Source organism: Anolis sagrei, chromosome 11, assembly GCF_037176765.1.
Source record: "Anolis sagrei isolate rAnoSag1 chromosome 11, rAnoSag1.mat, whole genome shotgun sequence".
NCBI lineage: Eukaryota > Metazoa > Chordata > Lepidosauria > Squamata > Dactyloidae > Anolis > Anolis sagrei.
The window spans coordinates 33,611,855-33,639,660 of NC_090031.1; the positions used below are offsets into that span (position 1 = coordinate 33,611,855).

Genomic DNA, 27,806 nt, shown 5'->3' on the forward strand with positions numbered 1-27,806 from the left:
AAAGGAAGTTTGGACTGGGATCGTTGTAGATTCAGACTCCAACTCCATAGACACCTCCAAGGTCATGTGGCCAGCATGACTGCAAGGAGAGTTGGATACTGATAAAGAATTTAGGGGAAATTATATTATAACATCCACACAATCCTCTAGCAAGAGAAGCCCAATGGGGGAAAGATTGGAATAGGAATTGGAACAGAAAGGAAGTTTGGACTGGGATCGTCGTAGATTCAGACTCCGACTCCATAGACACCTCCAAGGTCATGTGGCCAGCATGGAGAGTTGGATACTGATAAAGAATTTAGGGGAAATTATATTATAACATCCACACAATCCTCTAGCAAGAGAAGCCCAATCAGGAAAAGATTGGAATAGGAATTGGAACAGAAAGGAAGTTTGGACTGGGATCGTCGTAGATTCAGACTCCGACTCCATAGACACCTCCACGGTCATGTGACCAGCATGGAGAGTTGGATACTGATAGAGAATTTGGGGTAAATTATATGATACCATTCCCAGAATCCTCTAGCAAGGGAAGCCCAATGGGGGAAAGATTGGAATAGAAAGGAAGTTTGGAGAATTTTGGACTGGGATCGCCGTAGAGTCAGACTCCAACTCCATAGACACCTCCAAGGTCATGTGGCCAGCATGACTGCAAGGAGAGTTGGATACCCGCCGCACCACTGACTACTAGTATTTTAAAAAACTCTAAAATCAGGACAGTAAATAAAGAGCAACCCCCAAAAACAGGGGAATTCCAGACAAGAATCTATCAGGGCCAGCTAACACCTCCCAACAAGGATTCCTCCAGGCTGCAATCAGCCAGGATTTGAAGCTACAAAGCTAATCAAGGTGGTCAGTTGCAACATTCACACCTGCCTCAAGCAGACATGAGTTCTTTCTCCCACCCTGGACATTATTCCACAGATATATAAAACCTGGTGTTGTCTGTAGATGCGTCCAAGGTCATGTGGCCAGCATGACTGCATGGAGCACCCTTACCTTCCTGATGAAGCAGTACCTATTGCATGTTTTCGAACTGCTAGGTTGGCAGGAGCTGGGGCTAACGAAAATAATGTTATGTTTAGGGGTCACCATGGAATCCTAGAGTTGGAAGAGACCTCATGGGCCATTCAGTCCATCCTCTTTCTGCCAAGAAGCAGGGAAATCACATTCAAAGCACCCCCCACAGATGGCCATCCAGCCTCTGTTTCAAAGCCTCCACCACACTCCGGGGCAGAGAGTTCCACTGCTGAACAGCTCTCACAAGCAGGAAGTTCTTCCTAACGTTGAGGTGGAATCTCCTTTACTGTAGTTTGAAGCCATTGAATCATAGAATCAAAGAGTTGGAAGAGACCTCATGGGCCATCCAGTCCAACCCCCTGCCAAGAAACAGGAATGTTGCATTCAAATCAACCGTGACAGATGGCCATCCAGCCTCTGTTTAAAAGCTTCCAAAGAAGGAGCCACTACCACACTCCGGGGCAGAGAGTTCCACTGCTGAACGGCTCTCTGCCCCGGAGAGCTGTTTGTTCCATTGCTCCATGGCGTCCTAGTCTCCAGCTTGCTCCCTCCTCCCTGTGACTTCCCTTCACATATTTATATATGGTCCTCATCATGTCTCCTCTCAGCCTTCTCTTCTTCAGGCCAAACATGCCCAGCTCTTTAAGCCGCTCCTCATAGGGCTTGTTCTCCAGGCCCTTGATCATTTTAGTCACCCTCCTCTGGACACATTCCAGCTTGTCAACATCTCCCTTCAATTGTGGTACCACAGCATGAGGAACTGTATTAAGGAAACACTGAACTAGACATTCCTCTCGATGTATCTGACCATCGCATTGGCTCTTTTAGCCGTTGCATCACACTCTTGGCTCTTGTTCAGCTTGCAGTCTATGAAGACCCCTCAATGCAGAATCAGTGGGGCAAATTGTCATTGTGGCAAGCATTGGTGTGTTCAATCTCGTGCTTCATCTTGTTTCGGGGACTTGCGGCTTGAACCGGGAAAGGTTGGAAACCCTGGCTATTGATTGCCGGCTGCTCTGAGATCGCGCAGAGAGATTTGAACAACGCATGAATTCAATAAACAAAGCGAGACAAAAGTGCAGGGATCATTTTGAAGTCCCAAACTTCACGAGACAAAAAGTTTCCCCTTGAAACGTGCCGCTTGAGCGCACCAAGAATGCGCCGATTGTTCTCGCTCCTGACGCAAAGCCGCATGGAAAGTTGGCCCAGAAGGATGCAGCAAGGTCTTGTTTTGGAAAGGAAAATGGCCTCCTTCAAGGGTTGCCGCACACAATAACATCCAAACACATCCAAAGACCTTCATTGGATGGCAATTGCATTGTCTTTTTAGCTGCCGCACCACCAGGTTGGCTCATCCATACATATATAGAAAATCAAAAGTATGTTTGTCTGTTTGTACCACAAAGGTGAAGTGGCCCTTTGTGATGTCACTTGGAGAGAAAGGTGACCTGTATATCAACGGAAGGGAGGAAGGAGGGAAAGGAAGGAAGGAAGGAAGGAAGGAAGGAAGGAAGGAAAAGGAAAGGAAGGAGGAAAGGGAAAGGAAGGGAAAGGAAAGGGAAGAAGGGACAGAAGGAAGGAAAGAGGGAAGGGGAAGAGAAGGAAGGAGGAAGGAAGGAAGGAAGGGGAAGGGAAAAGAAAGGAAGGAGAGAAGGGAAAGGGAAGGGAAGGAGGGAAGGGAAGGGAAAGCGAAGGGAAGGAAGGGAAGTAGGGACGGAAGGAAGGAAAGAGAAGGGAAAGGAAAGGAAAGAGGGAAGGAAGAGACGTAGGGGAAGGGAGGAAATAAGGGAAAGGAAATGAGGGAAGGGGAAAGGAAGGGAAGGGAAAGGAGGGAAGGGATGGGAAAGGAAGGGAAGGGAAGAAAGAAAGGGGGAAAGGAAGGGAAGGAGGAAGGAAGGAAGGAAGGAAGGAAGGGAAAGGAAAAGAAGGAGGAAAGGGAAAGGAAGGGAAGAGAAGGAAGGAAATAAGGGAAGGGAAGGAGGAAAGGGAGGAAATAAGGGAAAGGAAAGGAGAGGAGGAAAGGGGAAAGGAAGGGGAAAAGGAAGGAAGAGAGGAAGGAAGGAAAGAAAGAAGGGAAGGGAAGAAATAAGAGAAAGGAAAGGAGGGAAGGGAAGTGGAAAGGAAGGGAAGGAGGAAGGAAGAGAAGGGAAATAAGGGAAGGGAGGGAAGGGAAGGGGAAAGCAAAGGAAGGAGGAAGGAATGAAGGGAAGAAGGGAGGGCGGAAGGGAAGAAAGAAAGAAGGAAGAGAGGAAGGAAAGGAAAGGAAGGAAGAAAAAGAGGGAAGTAAAGGGGGGAAAGGGATGAGGGGAGGGGAGGAAAGAGAAATAAGAGAAAATTAAAGGGGGGAAGAAAAAAGGAACAAAGAAGGGAGAAATGAGAAAAAAGAAAGGAAAGGAAGGAAAGAAACTGATCTTTTCGTTCAAACGGTACCATTATTACAAGTTGGATAATGAAGGTATACATGCCAAGTCTGGTCAAGATCCATCAAGCCATGTGTAGATAGGTTGCTGTGAGTTTTCCGGGCTACATGGCCTCATTCCAGAAGCTGGCCAGTGGCAACATTCACACTTGCCTCCATAGACAAGACTTCTTTCTCCCACCCTGGACATCATTCCACAGGGATAGATATAAACTCCACTTGCCTAGTTTCCAACAGACCTCACAGCCTGTGAGGATGCCTGCCATAGATGTGGGTGAAACGTCAGGAGAGAATGCTTCTGGAACAGGGCTAGATAGCCCGGAAAACTCACAGCAAACCAGTGATTCCGGCCTTCGACAACACACGTGTAGATATTTTGACTTTTATAGAGAGAGATGTCACTTGTATACCTGGCAGCGGAAGAGCCATATTAGTCATGCAAATATCCACTCATTGATTTGATCAGGAAATTATAGGTTATGCTCACATGCTGAGACAAATAACAGAGCAGTGTAAACATGCGACGGAAAAACCGTTCAATAGAACTTAGTCTAGACGTGAGGCCTCTATTGACGCAGCCTGGAATCGCATTGGCTTTGTTTGCTGCCGCATCACACCATTGGCTTAGGTTTACGTTGTGTTTCCTGTCTTCGCTAATAGATTTATTTCCCACTAGCTGTCTCTGCCACACGTTGCTGTGGCCAACCTTCCCTCCCTCTTTCTGTCCTTCTTTCTTTCTCTCCTTCCTTCCCTCCCTCTTTCTTTCCTTCCCTCTTTTTCTTTCCCTTCTTATTTTTTCCTTCTCTGTTTCTTTTCTCACTTCATTTGCTCTTTAGTTCCATCCTTCCTTGTCTCTTTCCTTCCTTCCCTCCCTCTTTCTTTCATTCCTTCTCTCCTTCCTTCCCTCTTTCACTTATTTCATTCTCTCCATCCTTCTCTCCTTCCTTCCTTCTCTACCCTTCTTTCTTTCCTTCTTTCTCTCCTTTCCTCCCTCTTTCTCTCCCTCCTTCTCTCCTTCCTTCCTTCTCTACCCTTCTTTCTTTCCTTATCTCCTTCCCTCCTTCTTTCCCTCCCTCTCCCTTCCCTACCTGTCTTTCTTTCTTTCCTTCTCTCATTCCCTCTTTCTCTCCCTCTTTCTCTCCTTCCTTCCTTCTCTACCCTTTCTTTCCTTCTTTCTCTCCTTTCCTCCCTTTTTCTCTCCCTCCTTCTCTCCTTCCTTCCTTCTCTACCCTTCTTTCTTTCCTTATCTCCTTCCCTCCTTCTTTCCCTCCCTCTCCCTTCCCTACCTGTCTTTCATTCCTTCTCTCCTTCCTTCCCTCTTTCTCTCCTTCTTTCTCTCCTCCCATCCTTCTCTACCCTTCTTTTTTTCCCTTCCTTCTCTCCTTCCCTCCTTCTTTCCCTTCTTCTCTCCCTCCTTCTCTCCTTCCTTCCTTCCTTCCTTCCTTCCTTCTCTACCCTTCTTTCTTTCCTTCTTTTCTTTCCTCCTCTCCCTCCTTCTCTCCTTCCTTCCTTCCTTCCTTCCTTCCTTCCTTCCTCCTTTCTGTGTATGTGTTTGGTGTGTGTATATGCATATATGTGTGTATATATGTGTGTTTGTTTATATATATGTGGTTTTGCGCGTGCGTTGTATTGTTATTATTTTGGTTTTTTAGCTTTTTAAGTCCCTTCTGCTGTGTTTTTCAGTGTTTTTATGAGTGGTGGTCACTCATTGACCGGAGAAGTGTCTTGTGTCCAAATTTGGTGTCAATTCGTCCAGTGGTTTTTGAGTTCTGTTAATCCCACAAATGAACATTACATTTTTATTTATATAGATTCAGATTGCTTGGAATATATGTGTCCGGAGAGGAAACGTATGCCATTATATCATCTTTTGTTGACACAGTGCCATTGTGTTTTCCAAGTCAAAGACCAACCGCTTGTAAAAGTATGTCATTAGTCTCACTCAAGGGTTTTTATAGGGTATCAGCAAAGGGTTTTATTTGCTTGTTGATGGGAAACGGTTGGCCAGATCTGTTGCCGAAAGAGAAGGTGCATCTAGACTTGGGAACGAATGCAGTTTCACTCCATTGTCTCCCAAGCCAAAGCGATGCTAGGCAACGAAAGGGGAGCGGCCCAGGCAACCAGGAAACCAGATAAGAAGCCATTAGGAATGTGTACCCAAGGTCAGAATAAACACCAAGGCAAATAAACTGGCCTTGCTCAGGGAGGTTGCTTCAACAGAGCCTTAAATAAACTCCCAAAGAGGGAAGGAAACACAGCTTTGCGCAGAGGATTAGGCCAAGTTCAGTGATAGTCAGTCGGAGTCTGAATCTACGGCGATCCCAGTCCAAACTTCCTTTCTGTTCCAATTCCTATTCCAATCTTTCCCCCATTGGGCTTCTCTTGCTAGAGGATTTTGGGAATGGTATCATATAATTTACCCCAAATTCTCTATCAGTATCCAACTCCATGCTGGCCACATGACCGTGGAGGTGTCTATGGAGTCGGAGTCTGAATCTACGGCGATCCCAGTCCAAACTTCCCCAAACTTCCTTTCTATTCCAATTCCTATTCCAATCTTTCCCCCATTGGGCTTCTCTTGCTAGAGGATTTTGGGAATGGTATCATATAATTTACCCCAAATTCTCTATCAGTATCCAACTCCATGCTGGCCACATGACCGTGGAGGTGTCTATGGAGTCGGAGTCTGAATCTATGGCGATCCCAGTCCAAACTTCCCCAAACTTCCTTTCTATTCCAATTCCTATTCCAATCTTTCCCCCATTGGGCTTCTCTTGCTAGAGGATTCTGGGAATGGTATCATATCATTTACCCCAAATTCTCTACCAGTATCCAACTCTCCATGCTGGTCACATGACCGTGGAGGTGTCTATGGAGTTGGAGTCTGAATCTACAGCAATCCCAGTCCAAACTTCCTTTCTGTTCCAATTCCTATTCCAATCTTTCCCCCATTGGGCTTCCCTTGCTAGAGGATTCTGGGGATGGTATCATATAATTGACCCCAAATTCTCTATCAGTATCCAACTCCATGCTGGTCACATGACCATGGAGGTGTCTATGGAGTTGGAGTCTGAATCTACGGCGATCCCAGTCCAAATTTCCTTTCTATTCCAGTTCCTATTCCAATCTTTCCCCCATTGGGCTTCTCTTGCTAGAGGATTCTGGGAATGGTATCATATAATTTCCCCTAAATCCTCTATCAGTATCCAACTATCCATGCTGGCCACATGACCTTGGAGGTGTCCATGGAGTCGGAGTCTGAATCTACAGCAATCCCAGTCCAAACTTCCTTTCTATTCCAGTTCCTATTCCAGTCTTTCCCCCATTGGGCTTCTCTTGCTAGAGGATTTTGGGAATGGTATCATATAATTTACCCCAAATTCTCTATCAGTATCCAACTCCATGCTGGCCACATGACCGTGGAGGTGTCTATGGAGTCGGAGTCTGAATCTACGGCGATCCCAGTCCAAACTTCCCCAAACTTCCTTTCTATTCCAATTCCTATTCCAATCTTTCCCCCATTGGGCTTCTCTTGCTAGAGGATTCTGGGAATGGTATAATATAATTTACCCCAAATTCTCTATCAGTATCCAACTCCATGCTGGCCACATGACCGTGGAGGTTTCTATGGAGTCGGAGTCTGAATCTACGGTGATCCCAGTCCAAACTTCTTTTCTATTCCAGTTCCTATTCCAATCTTTCCCCCATTGGGCTTCTCTTGCTAGAGGATTCTGTGGATGTTATAATATAATTTCGCCTAAATTCTCTATCAGTATCCAACTCTCCTTGCAGTCATGCCGGCCACATGACCGTGGAGGTGTCTATGGAGTCGGAGTCTGAATCTACGGCAATCCCAGTCCAAACTTCCTTTCTATTCCAGTTCCTATTCCAGTCTTTCCCCCATTGGGCTTCTCTTGCTAGAGGATTCTGGGAATAGTATCATATAATTTACCCCAAATTCTCTATCAGTATCCAACTCCATTCTGGTCACATGACTATGGAGGTGTCTATGGAGTCGGAGTCTGAATCTACGGCGATCCCAGTCCAAACTTCCCCAAACTTCCTTTCTATTCCAATTCCTATTCCAATCTTTCCCCCATTGGGCTTCTCTTGCTAGAGGATTCTGGGAATGGTATCATATCATTTACCCCAAATTCTCTACCAGTATCCAACTCTCCATGCTGGTCACATGACCGTGGAGGTGTCTATGGAGTTGGAGTCTGAATCTACAGCAATCCCAGTCCAAACTTCCTTTCTGTTCCAATTCCTATTCCAATCTTTCCCCCATTGGGCTTCTCTTGCTAGAGGATTCTGGGAATGGTATCATATCATTTACCCCAAATTCTCTACCAGTATCCAACTCTCCATGCTGGTCACATGACCGTGGAGGTGTCTATGGAGTTGGAGTCTGAATCTACAGCAATCCCAGTCCAAACTTCCTTTCTGTTCCAATTCCTATTCCAATCTTTCCCCCATTGGGCTTCCCTTGCTAGAGGATTCTGGGGATGGTATCATATAATTTACCCCAAATTCTCTATCAGTATCCAACTCCATGCTGGTCACATGACCATGGAGGTGTCTATGGAGTTGGAGTCTGAATCTACGGCGATCCCAGTCCAAATTTCCTTTCTATTCCAGTTCCTATTCCAATCTTTCCCCCATTGGGCTTCTCTTGCTAGAGGATTCTGGGAATGGTATCATATAATTTCCCCTAAATCCTCTATCAGTATCCAACTATCCATGCTGGCCACATGACCTTGGAGGTGTCCATGGAGTCGGAGTCTGAATCTACAGCAATCCCAGTCCAAACTTCCTTTCTATTCCAGTTCCTATTCCAGTCTTTCCCCCATTGGGCTTCTCTTGCTAGAGGATTCTGGGAATGGTATCATATAATTTACTCCAAATTCTCTATCAGTATCCAACTCTCCATGCTGGTCACATGACCATGAAGGTGTCTATGGAGTCGGAGTCTGAATCTACGGCGATCCCAGTCCAAACTTCCCCAAACTTCCTTTCTACTCCAATTCCTATTCCAATCTTTTCTCCATTGGGCTTCTCTTGATAGAGGATTCTGGGAATGATATCATATAATTTACCCCAAGTTCTCTATTAGTATCCAACTCTCCATGCTGGTCACATGACCGTGGAGGTGTCTATGGAGTCGGAGTCTGAATCTATGGCGATCCCAGTCCAAACTTCCTTTCTATTCCAGTTCCTATTCCAATCTTCCCCCCATTGGGCTTCTCTTGCTAGAGGATTCTGGGAATGGTATCATATAACCTCCCCTAAATTCTCTATCAGTATCCAACTCTCCTTGCAGTCATGCTGGCCACAGTCTTGGAGGGACCTTTCTGGTCTGAACGGCACCCTTCCTTCTCCCTGAAGCCCTGCCTTGGTCACGCTCCGCAATTGCCTGGAATCCAGGGCCCGTTTCCAAGTACCTCTCCTCCATCTCTCTTTGCTTTCTGCCATCCCCACAAACAAACAAAGAGAAATGGGTGACTGAGCGAAAGAAGGAAGAAAGGGCAGGTTGAGAGTCCGTTGGGGAAGCCCCACCCCGCACTGAGCTCACCGGGCCCCCGCCCTTGGCCGTGGGGCGGCTATAAATCCGCCCCGAGTGTTGGGTGCCTCTGGGGCAAAGCCAGACGCTGCGGACTGCACTCCGAGACAAAGGACGCGGCGTTACGGCGAGGACGAATACATTTTTCGGAAAATTTGCCTAGAACTTGGCCAGCCATGTCGATGGGCTTGGAGATCGGTGGTGCGGCCCTCTCTATCCTGGGCTGGGTGGGCTGCATCCTGTGCTGCGCCCTCCCCATGTGGCGGGTCACGGCCTTCATCGGCTACAACATCGTGACGGCGCAATTCACCTGGGAAGGCCTGTGGATGGACTGCGTGGTCCAGAGCACCGGGCAGATGCAGTGCAAGGTCTATGACTCCATGTTGGCATTGCCGCAAGATATGCAGGCCGCCCGGGCCTTGACCGTCATCGCCATCGTCCTGGGCGCCTTGGGCCTGCTGATCTTCCTCATGGGGGCCCAGTGCACCCGCTGCATCGAGGACGAAGCCACCAAGGCCAAGGTCACCATCGTGTCCGGCGTCATCTTCCTCGTGGCCGGCGTCCTGACCCTCATCCCGGTCTGCTGGTCGGCCAACCAAATCGTCCGCGACTTCTACAACAGCCTGGTGCCCGAGGCGCGCAAGCGGGAGCTGGGCGCGGCACTCTACATTGGGTGGGCCGCCTCCGCGTTGCTCCTTTTCGGGGGCTCGTTGCTCTGCTGCTCCTGCCCCCCCAAAGAGGAGAAGTACCGGCCCAACGTCGCCTACTCGGCCCCTCGCTCGACGATGGCCAGCTACGACAAGAAGAACTACGTGTGAAGCGGGCATCGACGTCCACCAGGATGGGCGCAACAGACTCTAGAGCATGGACAACCATAGGCAAGGGAATGTCGAGGACACTGCTCCGAATCCATCCCTTTGGCCCTCGACCTCTGACTATCTTTTGCAGATGAGGACCGTTCGATTCCGCTCCCCAGACATTGGCGGCACTTCCGAGACTGGCGTTGGGAGGGTCAGGAATAGGGTCGGAATAAGGGTCGGAATAACCTAGCATTCCCCGAAGATTGGGATATGGCGTCATGTCCGTAACCCAGCCAATTGGGTAATGGGATCGTCGTGTCCTGTCCACACACATGTACATTTGGATGCCCTTCTTGTATCTAGTTTATTACCAATCAGGGAGCGGGGAGGAGAGTATGGGGTGATTATTTGGTGGTGGGGACACGCCATAAAGTGAGAATTCGTCACGTTAATGGTTGATAGATTCATCCACCCAATGGTTGATTTAATGCTGGGGATCCATTAGGGCAGTGTTTCTCAACCTGGGGGTCGGGACCCCTGGAGGGGTCACGAGGGGAGTGTCAGAGGGGTCACCAAAGACCACCAGAAAACACAGTATATGAGAATTCGTGCTTTTGATTGTAGGTGAACTATAAATCCCAGCAACTACAACTCCCAAATGTCAAGTTCTATTTTCCCCAAACTCCACTAGCGTTTACATTTGGGCATATTGAGAATTCGTGCCAGGTTTGGTCCAGATCCATCATTGTTTGAGTCCACCGTGCTCTCTGGATGTAGGTGAACTACAACTCCCAAAACTCAAGGTCAGTCCCCACCAAACCCTTCCAGTATTTTCTGTGTTCCAAGTTTGATTCAATTTCATCATTGGTGGAGTTCAGAATGCTCTTTGATAGTAGGTGAACTATAAATCCCAGCAACTCCAACTCCCACAGGACAAATCAATACCCTCCCCCAATCCCACCAGTATTCAAATGTTGGCGTATTGGGTATTTGTGCCAAATTTGGTCCAGTGTATGAAAAGGCATCCTGAATATCAGATATTTACTATTCATAACAGCAGCAAAATAACAGTTAGTAAGTAGGAATGAAACTAATTTTATGGTTGGGGGTCACCACAACATGAGGACGTGTATTAAGGGGTCGTGGCATTAGGAAGGTTGAGAACCACTGCCTTAGGGATTCATCCATGCAATGGAGATTTGGAGAGTTGGGATCTGCAATGGATTGACCCTTTTAAAACTATGAGGTTGACCCAAGGGAAGCAGAGGTTGGTGGTTTCCACAAGGAGCGAGCTGTCCAAGATGGCCACCGTCTTGGCGCTTTGGCTCTTTCGCCTCGAGGCAACGTCGTTCTCTTTGGTTTTGAAGGAACCGTGCCAACCTTTGGACTGCGGGAGACGGGCAACGGGAGATAACGCTCTCCACGTAGAGCCCGTTTCGAGCATATGGAGGAACCTTTGTTACATGTTCCCAAAAGCAGCCGCGGGTCAGTCTCATGTCCGTCCACGCCACCCCGGTTCCTGGCAAAGTTACACAGTGTTCCTACTTGTGTGTCCCTTTTTGTCCCTCCCAAATAAAAATACTCTTGTTTTACTCAACCGACGGTTGCCTTCTCTTGACTCCCATTGATGTTGACTCCCTGCCCATCAAGGCTCCCTTTCTATTCTTTTTCCAATTCTGAATGTTTTGTTTCCAAGTTGGTTGGGTTGCTACCTGCGCCGTCACGCTTTCCGCACCTGCGTCGGCAACGCTTTGCTGGCTTTTCGCTCCGGACGCAAGCACGGAAGAGTCAACAAGAAGCCTAACTCCAAGAAGCCATTGTTTCTTCCTTCCCACTTTTTTCCCAGTTGCTTTTAAAGCATCCCAGTTTCTGGGTTGTTGTAGGTTTTTCCGGGCTATATGGCCATGTTCTGGAGGCAATTTTTCTCCTGACGTTTCGCGAAACGTCAGGAGAAAAATTGCCTCCAGAACATGGCCATATGGCCCGGAAAAATCTACAACAACCCAGTGATCCCGGCCATGAAAGCCTTCGACAAGACATTGATCATCCCAGTTTCCCTCTCTTCCACTTCGTTCCCAACTTACGATGCTTCAATGGGTGAAAACCGAAAATTGCAATTCGTGAACTTAGCACAATGGGAAATCAAGGAGGAAGGGTATGGGTTGTGAGTTTTCTGGGCTTTGTTGTAGGTTTTTTCGGGCTGTATGGCCATGGTCTAGAGGCATTCTCTCCTGACGTTTCGCCTGAATCTATGGCAAGCATCCTCAGAGGTAGTGAGGTCTGTTAGAACTAGGGAAAAGGGGTTTATATATCTGTGGAATGACCAGGGTGAGACAAAGGACTCTTTTCTGCTGGAGCTAGGTGTGAATGTTTCAACTGACCACCTTGATTAGCATACAATGGGCTGACTGTGCCTGGAGCAAACTTTTGTTGAGAGGTTGGAATGACCAGGGTGACACAAAGGACTCTTGTCTGCTGGAGCTAGGTGTGAATGTTTCAACTGACCACCTTGATTAGCATACAGTGGGCTGACTGTGCCTGGAGCAAACTTTTGTTGTTAGATGTCCCTGCCTGCTTCCTCTCTGTTGTTGTTTATCACCATGTTCCAGTAGCATTCTCTCCTGACTTTTCACCCACATCTATGACAGGCCTCCTCAGAGGTTGTGAGGTCTGTTGGAACCTAGGAAAGTTGGGTTTATATATATTGTAAGTTTTTCAGGCTGTCTGGCCATGTTTCAGAAGCATTCTCTCCTATCATTTCGCCCACATCTAGGGCAGGCCTCCTCAGAGGTTGTGAGGTTTGTTGGAACCTAGGAAAGTTGGGTTTATATAGATTGTTGAAAGTTTTTCAGGCTGTCTGGCCATGTTTCAGAAGCATTCTCTCCTGACGTTTCAACCACATCTAGGGCAGCCCTCCTCAGAGGTTGTGAGGTCTTTTATTTAGGGGTTTATATCTCTGGAATGATGTCCAGGGAGAGAGAACGAACCCTTGTCTGCTTGAGGCAAGCGTGAATGTTGCAATTGGTCACCTTGATGAGCATTGAATGGCCTAGCAGTTTTCAAGGATGGCTTCTTACTGCCTGGGGGAATCTTTTGTTGAGAGGTGATTAGCTGTCCCTGGTGGTTTCTTGTCTGGAGTTCCCCTGTTTCTGAATGTTGTTCTTTCTCCCACCCTGGACATTATTCCACAGAAATATATATAAACTCCATTTTCCTAGAACAGGTTGACCAGAAGCAAATAAAGAACAACACTAAAAAAACAGGGGAACTCCAGACAAGAAACCATCAGGGACAGCTAATCACCTCTCAACAAAGGATTCCCCCAGGCAGTAAGAAGCTTTGTTGTGAGTTGTTAGCTAGCCCTGATTGTTTCATGTTAGAAATTCAGCTGTTTTCCGAGTGTTGTTCTTTGTTTACTGTCCTGATTTTAGAGTTTTGTAAATACTGGTAGCCAGATTGTGTTCATTTTCATGTCTTCCTCCTTTCTGAAACCACGAAAATGAACAAAAATGAAAGTTACAGACAAGAATCAATCAGGGCTAGCTAACACCTCCCAACAAAGAATCCCCCAGGCAGCAACCATGCAGTCTTTGAAGCTGCAAGTCCATTCAATTCTGATCAAGGTGGCCAAATGCAATGTACAGACAAGAGTTATTTCTTTCTCCCACCCAGATATATAGACCCCACTTGCCTCCCAACAAAGGGTCCCCCTAGCAGCAAGCAGCCAGGCTTTGAAGCTGCAAAGCCATTAAGTGCTAATTACGGTGGCCAATGGCAACATTCACACTTGTTTATATATCTGGATGTTCACAGGGATATCAACCCTACTTGCCTCCCAACAAAGGATCCCCCTAGCAGCAATCAGCCAGGCTTTGAAGCTGCAAGGCCATTCAATGCTAATCACGGTGGCCAATGGCAACATTCACACTTGTTTATATATCTGGACGTTCACAGGGATATCAACTCGACTTGCCTAGTTTCCAACAGACTCACAACCTCTGAGGATGCCTGCCATAGATGTGGGCGAAACGTCAGGAGAGAATGCTTCTGGAACATGGCCAGACAGCATGGAAAACTAACAGCTACCCAACAACAATGCTAATATCCATCTCTCAGCCACTCATAGGGATAACTTTGGGATATTTTCATCCTTACAGTTGCAGAAACCGGACATTGTGTGAGCTCAGAACACCCCACCTAGTTTTGATTAAGCCCTTGGGAAGATTTAGCATTCCAGAGCAGTTTCTTGGGCCGAAAAAACCAGTTCTTCCCCCGTGATTCAGAAATAGCACATCCAGGAGTCTCATTCTCTGGAAGTTTTGAAGCAGAGGCTAGGTGGTCATCTGTCGGGAGGGCTTGAATGGTGTCCTCCTGCCTGGCAGAAGGGGACTAGACCGAACGTCTCTTGGGACCTCTTCCGACTCTTCTGTGATTCTAGGATTTTTCCATCGCTCGCCCGGGACTTCCCCAGCGCTGGTGGAATAATCCAGTAGCACTTTGGCCTCTCGTGACCCACGTCCCAGCCTTCGGAGCTGGAATGGGGCAGCCTTTGGACCCATCTAGGGTGGGCCCCAGCATCAGAGCAGGGAGGTTGACAACAGCTTGCGTGGGTTCATGGAGACAGGTTGGCACTTTTTACGTAGAGGGGTGGATTGAGCTTTGGATGGCACACTCCAAGAAGTGGAGAATTGGAAGGGGTCCCCAAAGGCCATCCAGTCCCAACCACTTCATGGATGTGTCTATTCATCTGCCTATCAGAGAGTCCTAGAGTTGGAAGGGACCTCCAAGGGCCATCCAGTCCAACCCCCTTTGTGTATGGGTCTATTCATCTGTGTCTCTATCAAAGAGTCCTAGAGTTGGAAGGGACCTCCAAAGGTCATCCAGTCCAACCCCTTTATGTATGGGTCTATGCATCAACCCAAAGAGCCCTAGAGTTGGAAGGGACCTCCAAAGGTCATCCAGTCCAGCCCCCTTTAGGTATGGGTCTATTCATCTGCATCTCTATCAAAGAGTCCTAGCATTGGAAGGGATCTCCAAGGGCCATCCAGTCCACCCCCTTTATGTATGGGTCTATTCATCTGTGTCTCTATCAAAGAGTCCTAAAGTTGGAAGGGGTCTCCAAAGACCATCCAGTCCACCCCTTTAATGTAGGGGTCTATTTGTCTGTGACTCTATCAGAGAGTCCTAGAGTTGGAAGGGACCTCCAAAGACCATCCAGTCCACCCCCTTTATGTATGGGTCTGTTCGTCTGTGTCTCTATCAAAGAGTTGGAAGGGACCTCCAAGGGCCATCCAGTCCAACCCCCTTTATGTATGGGTCTATACATCAACCCAAAGAGTCCTAGAGTTGGAAGGGACCTCCAAAGGTCATCCACTCCAACCCCTTTTATGTATGGGTCTGTTCATCTGCGTCTCTATCAAAGAGTTGGAAGGGGCCCCCAAGGGCCACCCAGTCCACCTCCTTTATGAATGGGACTATACATCTGTGTCTCTGTCAGAGAGTCCTAGAGTTGGAAGGGACCTCCAAGGGTCATCCGGTCATCTTTATCTCTGTGTTTCTTTCAGAGAGTTCTAGAATTGGAAGGGACCTCCAAAGGCCATCCAGTCATCTGTGTCTCTATCAGAGAGTCCTAGAGTTGGAAGGGACCTCCAAAGGTCATTCAGTCCAACCCCTTTATGTATGGGTCTATACATCAACCCAAAGAGCCCTAGAGTTGGAAGGGACCTCCAAAGGTCATCCAGTCCACCCCCTTTATGTATGCGTCTATTCGTCTGCATCTCTATCAAAGAGTCCTAGAGTTGAAAGGGACCTCCAAGGGCCATTCCGTTGGGAATAGGCAGGAAAGCACCATCCAAGCCCTCCCCACTGATGGCCATCCATCCTCTGCTTGAAAGACACAAGGGCAATATATTCCATTCTCAAACAGCTCTTAACCACCAGGGAGTGCCAGCCTTGTTAAACGTGAGACCCAGGGACTGGCTGTTCCTTTTCTCCTGCCAAGCTTGGGTCACACCTGTTTGGCTTCGTCCTGGGCAAGATGGATGCACCAGGCGGAGAGCGGATTGAACCCGCTTCTGTTTACTTTCGCCTGCCCCGAGTTCAAGGAGCGTGACGGTTCCCTCGCCAAGGCGAACAACATGCATTTCAGCAGGGAGGGACGTAAGGGACTACACTTAGGCAACACAAATGCAATGGATAGTGATAGCATGGGTGAAGCCTGGCTTGGAGATGCCACTGCCAGAAGGGACAGGGAGTTTCATCTATGCTGATGATCATGCTATCACCATCCAAGCAGGGAGCTTTGAAATGGTTGAACACAAGCTCTCTGAAGCTTTAGAGCAGTGGTTCTCAACCTGGGGTCCCCAGATGTTTTTGGACTACAACTCCCAGATATCTTAACAGCTGATAAACTGGCTGAAATTTCTGGGAGTTGTAGGCCAAAAACATCTGGGGACCCCAGGTTGAGAACCACTGCTTTAGAGGGTCTTACTGCTTATTACAGAGAAATCTGCTGATTCCTAATCCATCCAAAATGCAGATACTCATATAATATTGATAATAATATTATAATGTAATTCAATGTAATACTACTAATAATAAACTATAAGAGTTATATTTTATATTACACGTAATATTACTAATAATATTACAGATAGCGTTATAGTACAATATAGTAATACATAATACTAATATTGTGCTGTGCTAATTATATAATATATTGTATACATACATTCATATTACATGTAATATTACAAATAATATTGCAATATACTGGTGTAGTACAATATGGGAATGTATGTTGCTAATATTGTGCTATGCTAATAATATAATATATTGTATTTACATGTAACTTGGAAGCCGCTCTGAGTCCCCTTTGGGGTAAGAAGGGTGGCATATCAATGTAAATAAATAAAATAAATAAATAAATAGGAGTCCCGTGTTGAGACCAAGGAAAGTCATAGTCCCACTCTGTTCTGCTTTGGTCAGCCTCCCCTGGAATAACACAGGGGCTGACTGGCCATCTGTCGGGAGGGGCTTGATGGTGTCTTTCTATATTACCGAATGGGGTTAGACTGGGTAGCCCTTGGGGGTCTCTTGCAGCTCTGAAACAGGCTGCTTTTTGGAAACCGCTTTCAAAAGTGCAATAATAAGGCTGCAAAACAGAAAGCCAGGCCTTCTTTTCTGCTGCTGCTCTCCTTGGAACAAAGGACAGGGTTGTCTCCACGCCCCAGCGCCATTTGCACACGTGACCGATACTGGGACAGGTGCTTTGGCCCCAGGCCAGACGTAGGCTGGTTTACCCCTCCCCGGGCCATTTTCGGAGTTCTCCGGCTGCATTTGCACTGCAGAATGGCACTTGAACTGCGACGGCTCAATATTAGGGAGTCCTGGAAGATGTAGTTTGCCCTCATTGGCAGAGAAAGGGAGAGACCTTATCGAATGACAACTCCCAGGATCTCAGAGCGTCGAGCTTTGGCTGTTCAAGTGGTGCCAAAGTGCATTGGGGAAGGTCTGAATTGGCTTTAAGAAAGGGAAGGAATTGTTTAAGACTCTGGCCCTCTGCCCATGCTCAGGTGCAACCTTGCTATCATTCTGTTGGATCCTCCCCATGGTGCATGCGCACCTTTGGTGTGGAGGCAATCCTACAAAAGTCTTTCATCCCCAGAACTTGAGAGTCACCATTAGTCAGAGATGGCTTCAAGGCTGGATGGCCATCTGTCGGGAGGGCTTGATCACCTTGCTATCATTCTACTGGAACCTCCCCATGGTGCATGCGCACCTTTGGTATGGAAGCGGTCGTACAAAAGTCTTTCAGCCTCAGAACTTTAGGGTCATTAGTCAGAGATGGCTTCAAGGCTGGATGGCCATCTGTCAGGAGGGCTTGATAACCTTACTATCATTCTACTGGAGCCTCCCCATGGTGCATGTGTACCTTTGGTATGGAGGCAATCCTACAAAATGCTTTCAGCCCCAGAACTTTAGGGTCACCATTACTCAGAGATGGCATCAAGGCTGGATGGACATCTGTCAGGAGGGCTTGATAACCTTGCTATCATTCTATATGGAGCCTCCCCGTGGTGCATGCGCACCTTTGGTATGGAGGTGATCCTAAAGAAGTCTTTCAGAACTTTAGGGTCACCATTAGTCAGAGATGGCATCAAGGCTGGATGGCCATCTGTCGGGAGGGCTTGATCACCTTGCTATCATACTACTGGAGCCTTCCCATGGTGCATGTGCACCTTTGGTATGGAGGCGATCCTACAAAAGTCTTTCAGCCCCAGAACTTGAGGGTCACCATTAGTCAGAGATGGCATCAAGGCTGGATGGCCATCCGTCGGGAGGGCTTGATAACCTTGCTATCATTCTACTGGAGCCTCCCCATGGTGCATGCGCACCTTTGGTATGGAGGTGATCCTACAAAAATCTTTCAGAACTTTAGGATCACCATCAATCAGAGATGGCATCAAGGCTGGATGGCCATCTGTCGGGAGGGCTTGATAACCTTGCTATCATTCTACTGGAGCCTCCCCGTGGTGCGTGCACACTTAGCAATGGGTTTATCCATTTGACTGGAGCATGGCGCATGAGCCATTGCTTCCCTCTTGTGGCCACAGCCAGATCTGCACGAACATTGTAATTTAATTTTCCACTGTAAGTATAAGAACTCAAAATCTCCCCAAAGTTGATTGACAAGGCCCCCAAAATGCTTCCTCTGCTTGATGTATGGAAAAACAACTTTTTTTTCATTTCCAACGTATTTCAGATTTGTTGTCCAAGGCTTTCATGGCCGGGATCAATGGATTTCTCTGAGATTATGGCCAAACCGCCCGGAAAACTCACAGCAACCCAGTATTCCAGACTTGCTCAGCTATCTAACTTGGTTTCTTGGCACCACCTAAGCCCTCCTCAGAGATGGCCATCCAGCCTTGAAGCCACCTCTGACGTTGACCCTAAAGTTCTGGGGTTAAGAGTATCAGACTTTTGTAGGATCGCCTCCCTACCAAGTATTATATAAATAATGATGGCATTATACTAAATGTCCTTTGACTGAGTGCCTCTGGTGTCACTGTGGGAAGGTCCTCCATTGTGCATGTGGCAGGGCTCAGGTCACATTGTAGTCAGTGGTCTGTGGTTTGCTTTTCTCCGCACTCGCATGTCATGGACTCCACTTTGTGGCCCCATTTCTGAAGGTTGGCTCAGCATCTCGTGGTGCGAGTCTGTTCAGCGCCTTCCAAGTCGCCCCGTCTTCTGTGTGCCCAGGAGGGAGTCTCTCATCCGATATCAGCCACTGACTGAGGTTCCAAGTTTTATCCTGCCACTTTTGGACTCTTGCTTGCTGAGGTGTTCCTGCAAGTATCTCTGTAGATCATAGAATCATAGAATCAAAGAGTTGGAAGAGACCTCATGGGCCATCCAGTCCAACCCCCTGCCAAGAAGCAGGAATATTGCATTCAAATCACCCCTGACAGATGGCCATCCAGCCTCTGTTTAAAAGCTTCCAAAGAAGGAGCCTCCACCACACTCCGGGGCAGAGAGTTCCACTGCTGAACGGCTCTCACAGTCAGGAAGTTCTTCCTAATGTTCAGGTGGAATCTCCTCTCTTGTAGTTTGAAGCCATTGTTCCGCGTCCTAGTCTCCAAGGAAGCAGAAAACAAGCTTGCTCCCTCCTCCCTGTGGCTTCCTCTCACATATTTATACATGGCTATCATATCTCCTCTCAGCCTTCTCTTCTTCAGGCTAAACATGCCCAGTTCCCTAAGCCACTCCTCATAGGGCTTGTTCTCCAGACCCTTGATCATTTTAGTCGCCCTCCTCTGGACACATTCCAGCTTGTCAATATCTCTCTTGAATTGTGGTGCCCAGAATTGGACACAATATTCCAGATGTGGCCTAACCAAAGCAGAATAGAGGGGTAGCATGACTTCCTTAGATCTAGACACTATGCTCCTATTGATGCAGGCCAAAATCCCATTGGCTTTTTTTGCCGCCACATCACATTGTTGGCTCATGTTTAACTTGTTGTCCACGAGGACTCCAAGATCTTTTTCACACGTACTGCTCTCGAGCCAGGCATTGTCCCCCATTCTGTATCTTTGCATTTCATTTTTTCTGCCAAAGTGGAGTATCTTGCATTTGTCTCTGTTGAACTTCATTTTGTTAGTTTTGGCCCATCTCTCTAATCTGTCAAGATCGTTTTGAATTCTGCTCCTGTCCTCTGGACTATTGGCTATCCCTCCCAATTTGGTGTCGTCTGCAAACTTGATGATCCTGCCTTCTAGCCCTTCATCTAAGTCATTAATAAAGATGTTGAACAGGACCGGGCCCAGGATGGAACCCTGCGGCACTCCACTTGTCACTTCTTTCCAAGATGAAGAGGAAGCATTAGTGAGCACTCTCTGTGTTCGTCCACTTAACCAATTACAGATCCACCTCACCGTAGTTTTGCCTCGCCCACATTGGACTAGTTTCCTTGCCAGAAGGTCATGGGGGACCTTGTCAAAGAAGGCCTTCCTGACATCCAGACACGCTCCATCCACGGCATCATTCCCCGCATCTACCCAGCTTGTAGCTCTATCGAAGAAAGAGATCAGATTAGTCTGGCATGACTTGTTTTTGATAAATCCATGTTGACTATTAGCGATGACTGCATTTGTTTCTAAGTGTTTGCAGACCGCTTCCTTAACAATCTTTTCCAAAATCTTGCCCGGTATCGACGTGAGGCTGACCGGACGGTAGTTGTTTGGGTCATCCTTTTTTCCCTTCTTGAAGATTGGGACCACATTGGCCCTCCTCCAATCTGCTGGAACTTCTCCCATTCTCCAAGAACTCTCAAAGATGGTTGCCAATGGTTCCGAAATGACTTCCGCTAGTTCTTAGGAAGCTCTTTCTTGATTTAAGACATTGACATGATGGATGATATCCGAACAGAGGATGGGCCGGAGATGTCATTGCCTTGGTCCTTTCATTATTGGCTGCTACTTTCCGTTGAATGTCAGGTGGTGGAATACTGGATAAACAGTATAATTTCTCCAGTGGTGTTGAGCCTAGAAATCCTGTGATAATGCGGCATGTCTAATTAAGAGCCACATCCATTGTTTTAGCATGGTGAGATGTATTCCATGCTGGGCATGCATATTCAGCACCAGAGTAGCCAAGCGCAAGGGCAGATGCCTTCATTGTGTCTGGTTGTGATCCCCAGGTTGTGCCAGTCAGCTTTCGTATGATATTGTTTCTAGCACCCACTTCTTGTAGGTCAGAGCACGGTCCAGAGTGACTCCCAGGTATTTGGGTGCACTGCAATGCTCCAGTGGGATTCCTTCCCAGGTAATCCTCAGAGCTCGGGATGCTTGTCTGTTCTTAAAATGCACACATCTGCATTTTAGATGGATTAGGAATCAGCTGTTTTTCCCTGTAATGGGCAGAAAGAGCAAACAAAGCTTCGGAGAGCTTCCGTTCAACCATTTCAAAGCTCTCTTCTTGAGCAGTGATGGCATGATCATCAGCATAGATGAAACATAGATGAATTAGAAATCAGCTGATTTCTCCTGTAATAGGCGGTAAGAGAACCTCAAGCTTTGGAGAGCTTCTGTCCAACAATTTCAAAGCTCCCTACTTGAGTGGTGATGACACAATTGTCAGCATAGATGAAACTTAGATGGATTAGAAACCAGCTGTTTTCCCCTGTAATAGGCAGTAAGAGCACCTAAAGCTTTGGAGAGCTTCTGTTCAACCATTTCAAAGCTCACTGGATGAGTGGTGATGGCACGATCATCTGCATATATGAAACTTAGATGGATTAGAAATCAGCTAGTTTTTAATGTAATAGGCAATAAGAGCACCTCAAGCTTTGGAGATCTTCTGTTCCACCATTTCAAAGCTCCCTTCTTGAGCAGTGATGGCAAGATCGTCAGCATAGATGAAACTTAGATGGATTAGAAACCAGTTGGTTTTCCCTGTAATGGGCAGGAAGAGCACCTCAAGCTTTGGAGAGCTTCTGTTCCACCATTTCAAAGCTCTCTGCTTGAGCATGATCATCAGCATAGATCGTTTCCCCAGAGCTCGAGATGTTTATTTCTTCTTAAGATTAAAAGCACACATCTGCGTTTCATATAGATTATGAATCAGCTGGTTTCCCCTGTCATAGGCAGTAAGAGCACCTCAAGCTTTGGAGAACTTCTGTTCAACCATTTCAAAGCTCACTGGATGAGTGGTGATGGCATGATCGTCAGCATAGATGAAACTTAGATGGATTAGAAACCAGTTGGTTTCCCCTGTGATAGGCAGTAAGAGCACCTCAAGCTTTGGAGAGCTTCTGTTCAACCATTTCAAAGCTCTTTTCTTGAGTGGTGATAACACAATCGTCAGCATAGATGAAACTTAGATGGATTTGGAATCAGCTAGTTTCCCATGTATTAGGCAGTAAGAGCACTTAAAGATTTGGAAAGCTTCTGTTCAACCATTTCAAAGCTCCCTGTGTGAGCAGTGATGGCACGATCATCAGCATAGATGGAACTTAGATGGATTCGAAATCAGCTGGTTTCCCTTGTAATGGGCAGGAAGAGTGCCTCAAGCTTTGGAGAGCTTCTGTTCAATGGCTTCAAACTACAAGAGAGGAGATTCCATCTGAACATGAGGAAGAACTTCCTGACTGTGAGAGCCGTTCAGCAGTGGAACTCTCTGCCCCGGAGTGTGGTGGAGGCTCCTTCTTTGGAAGCTTTTGAACAGAGGCTGGATGGCCATCTGTCAGGGGTGATTTGAATGCAACATTCCTGCTTCTTGGCAGGGGGTTGGACTGGATGGCCCAGGAGGTCTCTTCCAACTCTTTGATTCTATGATTCAACCATTTCAAAGCTCCCTTCTTGAGCGGTGATGGCACGATCGTCAGCATAGATGAAACTTAGATGGCTTAGGAATGAGCTGGTTTTCCCTGTGATAGGCAGTAAGAGCACCTCAAGCTTGGGGGAGCTTCTGTTCAACCATTTCAAAGCTCACTGGATGAGTGGTGATGGCACGATCGTCAGCATAGATGAAACTTAGATGGATTAGGAATCAGCTGGTTTCCCCTGTGATAGGCAGTAAGGGCAATTACAGCTTTGGAGAGCTTCAGTTCAACCATTTCCAAGCTCTTTGCTTGAGCAGTGATGGTATGATCATCAGCATAGATCGTTTCCTCAGAGCTCAAGATGTTTGTTTCTTCTTAAGGTTAAAAGCACACATCTGCGTTTCAGATGAATTAGGAATCAGCTGGTTTCCCCTGTCATAGGCAGTAAGAGCACCTCAAGCTTTGGAGAACTTCTGTTCAACCATTTCAAAACTCAATGTATAAGTGGTGATGGCACGATTGTCAGCATAGATTTAACTTAGAGGGATTAGGAATCAGCTGGGTTTCCCTGTCATAGGCAGTGAGAGCACCTAAAGCTTTGGAGAGCTTCTGGTGAGAGGTCTTCCATGCTGGGCATGCGTATTCAGCAGCTCCTTGCTTCAGCAGTGATGGCACGATCGTCAGCATAGATGTAACTTAGATGGATTAGAAATCAGCTGGTTTTCTCTGTAATAGGCAGTAAGAGCACCTCAAGGTTCGGAGAGCTTCTGTTCAACCATTTCAAAGCTCTTTTCTTGAGTGGTGATGACACAATCGTCAGCATAGATGAAACTTAGATGGATTTGGAATCAGCTAGTTTCCCATGTAATAGGCAGTAAGAGCACCTAAAGATTTGGAGAGCTTCTGTTCAACCATTTCAAAGCTCCCTTCTTGAGCGGTGATGGCATGATCATAAGCATAGATGAAACTTAGATGGATGAGAAACCAGCTTTTACCCCTGTAGTAGGCAATAAGAGCACCTCAAGTTTTGGAGAGCTTCTGTTCAACCATTTCAAAGCTCATTGCGTGAGTGGTGATGGCACGATCGTCAGCATAGATGAAATTTAGATGGATTAGAAATCAGCTGGTTTCCCCTGTCATAGGCAGTAAGAACACCTCAAGCTTGGGAGAGCTTCTGTTCAACCATTTCAAAGCTCACTGGATGAGTGGTGATGGCACAATAGTCAGCATAGATGAAACTTAGATGGATTAGGAATCACCTGGTTTTCCCTGTGATAGGCAGTAAGAGCACCTCAAGCTTTGGAGAGCTTCTCTTCAAACATTTCAAAACTCACTGGATGAGTGGTGATGGCACAATCATTAGCGTAGATGAAACTCTCTGTCCCTTCTTGCCACCCCTTCTAAACAATCCACGTCTATGAGCAATCCACGCGGAAATATTCCCATTTTGAGGAATTCGTAGGGATGAAGTCCGCCAAGACAGTTGGATGCCCTTCAGGTCAAAGCCAATGCCTTGTTCCTCATTGCCTCAATGAAGCTGTAAAAGCAGGGAATGGGTTTTCAGGCAAGCGAGAAGAGCCCGATGTTTACCCAGATCGTCCTTGGAGGGAGCGCCTCCTTGAACCCGGCTCCCTTGACTCACTCGGTCTCCAAAAGGCAATAAAGGCATATAACTATAAAAGCCAGGTTGCCCTTCCCTCGGAGGAGCAGAGACCTTTCCCAGGGGGAGTCGCAGGAAATTTGGGGCCCGAATCGTGGTGTGACTCGGGTGCCAACGTTGTGACTCTTTTGTGCCGCAGGTCCTGACCGTAACGCATCCGAAATGGCGTTTGCAGGGATTTTTTGCCAAACGTTGCTCTTCACCTCAATCCTTTGGCCTTTGAGCATCACAGGTAAGCAATACGTGAAAAGTATAGGATTGGGGCCGGAGGAAACTTCCTAACCTGGAGGCCGCAAGGTGGGTGAGTCGGTGGTCTTTCCTCCCCTTCCTCTTCCCTTCCTTCCTTCCTTCCTTCCTTCCTTCTTTCCAATTTGATGGAAAAGATGAGGAAGAACTCATGTTGGAGAGTGGCATTGGCTTTCTTGGAGTTTGGTGCCTTCTCCTTCTCTGGAGGCTTTCCTGCAGAGGCTGTCTGTCGGGAGTGCTTTAATTGTGCCTTCCTGCATGGCAGGGGGTCAGACTGGATAGCCTTTGGGGTTCTCTCCCAGCTCTAAGGTGAAGGAACCACGGGAAACATTTGGATCCCAAAAGGTCAGGGTGAGATGGAGGAGGGGAGAGGAAAAAGTGTACCCCATTACACCCCGTCTTACCTATTCCTGGCATAGAATCTTAGAGCTGGGAGAGAACCCCAAAGGCTATCTAGTCTGACCCCCTGCCATGCAGGAAGGCACAATCAAAGCACTCCTGACAGACAGCCTCTGCAGGAAAGCCTCCAGAGTAGAAGACGGCACCAAACTCCAAGAAAGCCTATGCCACTTTCTAACATGAGTTCTTCCTCATCTTTTCCGTCAAATAGGAAGGAAAGAAGGAAGGAAGAATGGAAGGGAGGGAGGAATGACAAAAGAGGAGGAAGGAAGGAGAAAGAGAGAGAGGGAAGAAGGGAGGAAAGAATGAAGGAAAGACAAAAGGGAAGGAGGGAAGAAAAGAGAGAGGTTTAGGAGGGAGGAAAGAGAGAAGGAAGGATGAAGGTAAAAGGGAAGGAAGAGAGCAAGGGAAGGAGGAAGAAAAGAGAAGGAAGGAAAGACAAGGGAAGGAAGGAAAGACAAGGGAGGGAGGGAGGGAGGGAGGGAGGGAAAGAAGGAAGGAAGGAAGGAAGGAAGTAAGGAAGGAAGGAAGGAAGGAGAAAGAAGAGGAAGGGGGGGAAGAAAAGGAAAGGAAGGAAGGAGAAAGCGAAAAAGAAGGAGGGAGGAAAAAGTGAAGGAAGGAGAAACAGAAGAGGAAGGAGGGAGGAAAACAAAAGGGAAGGAAGGAAGGAGAAAAAGAAAAGGAAGAAGGGAGGAAAGAGGGAAGGAAGAAGGGAGGAAAGAGGGAAGGAAGAGGAAAGAAAAGGGAAGGAAGGAAGGAGAAAGAGAAAAGGAAGAAGGGAGGAAGGAGAGAAGGAAGAAAGAAAAAGGGAGGAAAGACAAAAGGGAAGGAAGGAAGGAAGGAAGGAAGGAAGGAAGGAAGGAAGGAGAGAGAGAAAAGGAAGAAGGGAGGAAGGAGAGAAGGAAGGAAGAAAGAAAAAGGGAGGAAAGAAAAAAGGGAAGGAAGGAAGGAAGGAAGGAAGGAAGGAAGGAAGGAAGGAAGGAAGGAAGGAAGGAAGGAGAGAGAGAAAAGGAAGAAGGGAGCAAAGAGGGAAGGGAAGGAAGGAGGGAGGAAAGACAAAAGGGAAGGAAGGAAGGAGAAACAGAAAAGAAAGGAGAGAGGAAAGAGCGAAGGAAGGCGCAACAAAAGGGTGGAAGGAAAGGAAGGTGGGAGTGAGAAAGACAGAGGTAAGGGAGAGTGGGAAGGAGGAAGGAAAGAGAGAAGGAAGAAAGAACAGGATGTTGAGAGGGAGGAGGGCCTGAGAAATGAGCCCAAGGGGCCTCGTGCAGCCCAAAGCTTGGGTTTGCCCATACCTGACTTAAGGGGATAAGGAAAGATTACAATGACAGTAACCATTTTATTTTATTGTTTGTTTGCTTTTGAGTGCTTTGTTTTGATTTATTTTATTGCATTCTGTCCCAGCTTTCCTCTAAAGCTTTGCAATCATTGTCGTCGTGACCTGCCATCCTGTCGACTTTGACTTCAATGTATAGCTTCACATTGTTTCTCGTGGTTGCCATAAGAATTCACCATATTTACCCAATTCTAATGCTCGCCTTTTAGACTAAATTAGGTAAAGGTTTCCCCTTGATATTAAGTCTAGTTGAGTCCGATTCTGGGACTCTGGTTCTCATCTCCATTTCTAAGCTGAAGAGCTGGCGTTGTCCATAGACACCTCCTAGGTCATGTGGCCAGCATGACTGCATGGAGCACTGTTACCTTCCTGCCAGAGCGGTACCTATTGATCTACTCATATTTGCATTTTTTCAAGCAGCTAGGTTGGCAGAAGCTGGGGCTAACAGCGGGAGCTCACCCCACTCCCCAGATTCGAACGGCCGACCTTTCGGTCAGCAAGTTCAGCAGCTCAGCGGTTTAACCCGCTGCACCACAGGGGGCAGAAGCTGGGGTTAACAGCGGGAGCTCACCCCACTCCCCAGATTCAAACGGCCGACCTTTCGGTCAGCAAGTTCAGCAGCTCAGCGGTTTAACCCACTGCACCACCGGGGGCTCCCTGGACTATATTACCTTGCCAAAATTAGGGTACACATTAAATTGATGCCATCTTTGAAGTCCCTGGAGCATCACCTGTGATTTAATGGCCATAGCTCAATGCTATGCAATCCTGGGATTTGTAGTTTGGCAGAGAAGGTTCAAAACCTTATCAAACTACATCACTGAACCCAGAGGAGCCCCCGGTGGCGCAATGGGTTAAACCCTTGTGCTGGTAGGACTGAAGACTAACAGGTCGGAGGTTCGAATCTGGGGAGAGTGTGGATGAGCTCCCTCTGTCAGCTCCAGCTCCCCATGCAGGGACATGAGGGAAGCCTCCCCCAAGGATATTTATTTTATCGTGTCATCCGCAAAAAGGACAACCTCCCAGTTAATCAGCTACCAAGTTTGCAAAATTTGTGTTGTTTCTTTAAATCTGTTTGTTTGTTTTGTTCTGTTAGAAATGTAATACAAACAAACAGATTTAAAAAAACAACACAAATTTTGCAAACTTGGTAGCTGATTCAATGTCCTTTGACCAGTACCTGGCCCCTTGGAGTGCTTCTGGTGTTGCCGCAAGAAGGTCTTCCCTTGTGCACGTGGCAGGGCTCAGGTTGCATCGCAGCAGGTGGTCTGTGGTTTGCTCTTCTCCGCACTCGCATGTCGTGGATTCCACTTTGTGGCCCCATTTCTGAAGGTTGGCTCTGCATCTCGTGGTGCCAGAGCGCAGTCTGTTCAGCGCCCTCCAAGTCGCCCAGTCTTCTGTGTGCCCAGGGGGGAGTCTCTCATTTCGTATCAGTTCTGGGTTTGAGCCTGCCACTTTTGGACTCTCACTTGCTGAGGTGTTCCAGCAAGTGTCTCTATAGATCTAAAAAAACTATTTCTTGATTTAAGTCGTTGACGTGCTGGCT

At 47.3% G+C, this 27,806-nt stretch overlaps 2 protein-coding genes across 3 annotated transcripts in view; both read left to right on the forward strand.

Moving 5' to 3' along the window:
• The window catches only part of LOC132763883 (transmembrane and immunoglobulin domain-containing protein 1), a 59,937-nt gene that overhangs the window by 25,625 nt on the left and 6,506 nt on the right, over nucleotides 1-27,806 (forward strand). For both annotated transcript variants that reach the window (XM_067472177.1, XM_067472178.1), the window contains exon 5: nucleotides 24,422-24,514. In XM_067472177.1, coding sequence (XP_067328278.1) covers nucleotides 24,422-24,514 — 93 coding nt within the window. The remainder of the gene's footprint in view (nucleotides 1-24,421; nucleotides 24,515-27,806) is intronic.
• On the forward strand, nucleotides 8,972-11,396 carry LOC132763315 (claudin-3-like). Its single transcript, XM_060756705.2, has one exon. It carries the CDS (start codon nucleotides 9,176-9,178, stop codon nucleotides 9,815-9,817), a length of 642 nt encoding a protein of 213 aa, XP_060612688.2. The 5' UTR covers nucleotides 8,972-9,175; the 3' UTR covers nucleotides 9,818-11,396.

Coding starts and splice junctions, on each gene's coding strand:
- LOC132763315 (XM_060756705.2), top strand. CDS start 9,176: ATGTCGATGGGCTTGGAGATCGGTGGTGCGGCCCTCTCTATCCTGGGC.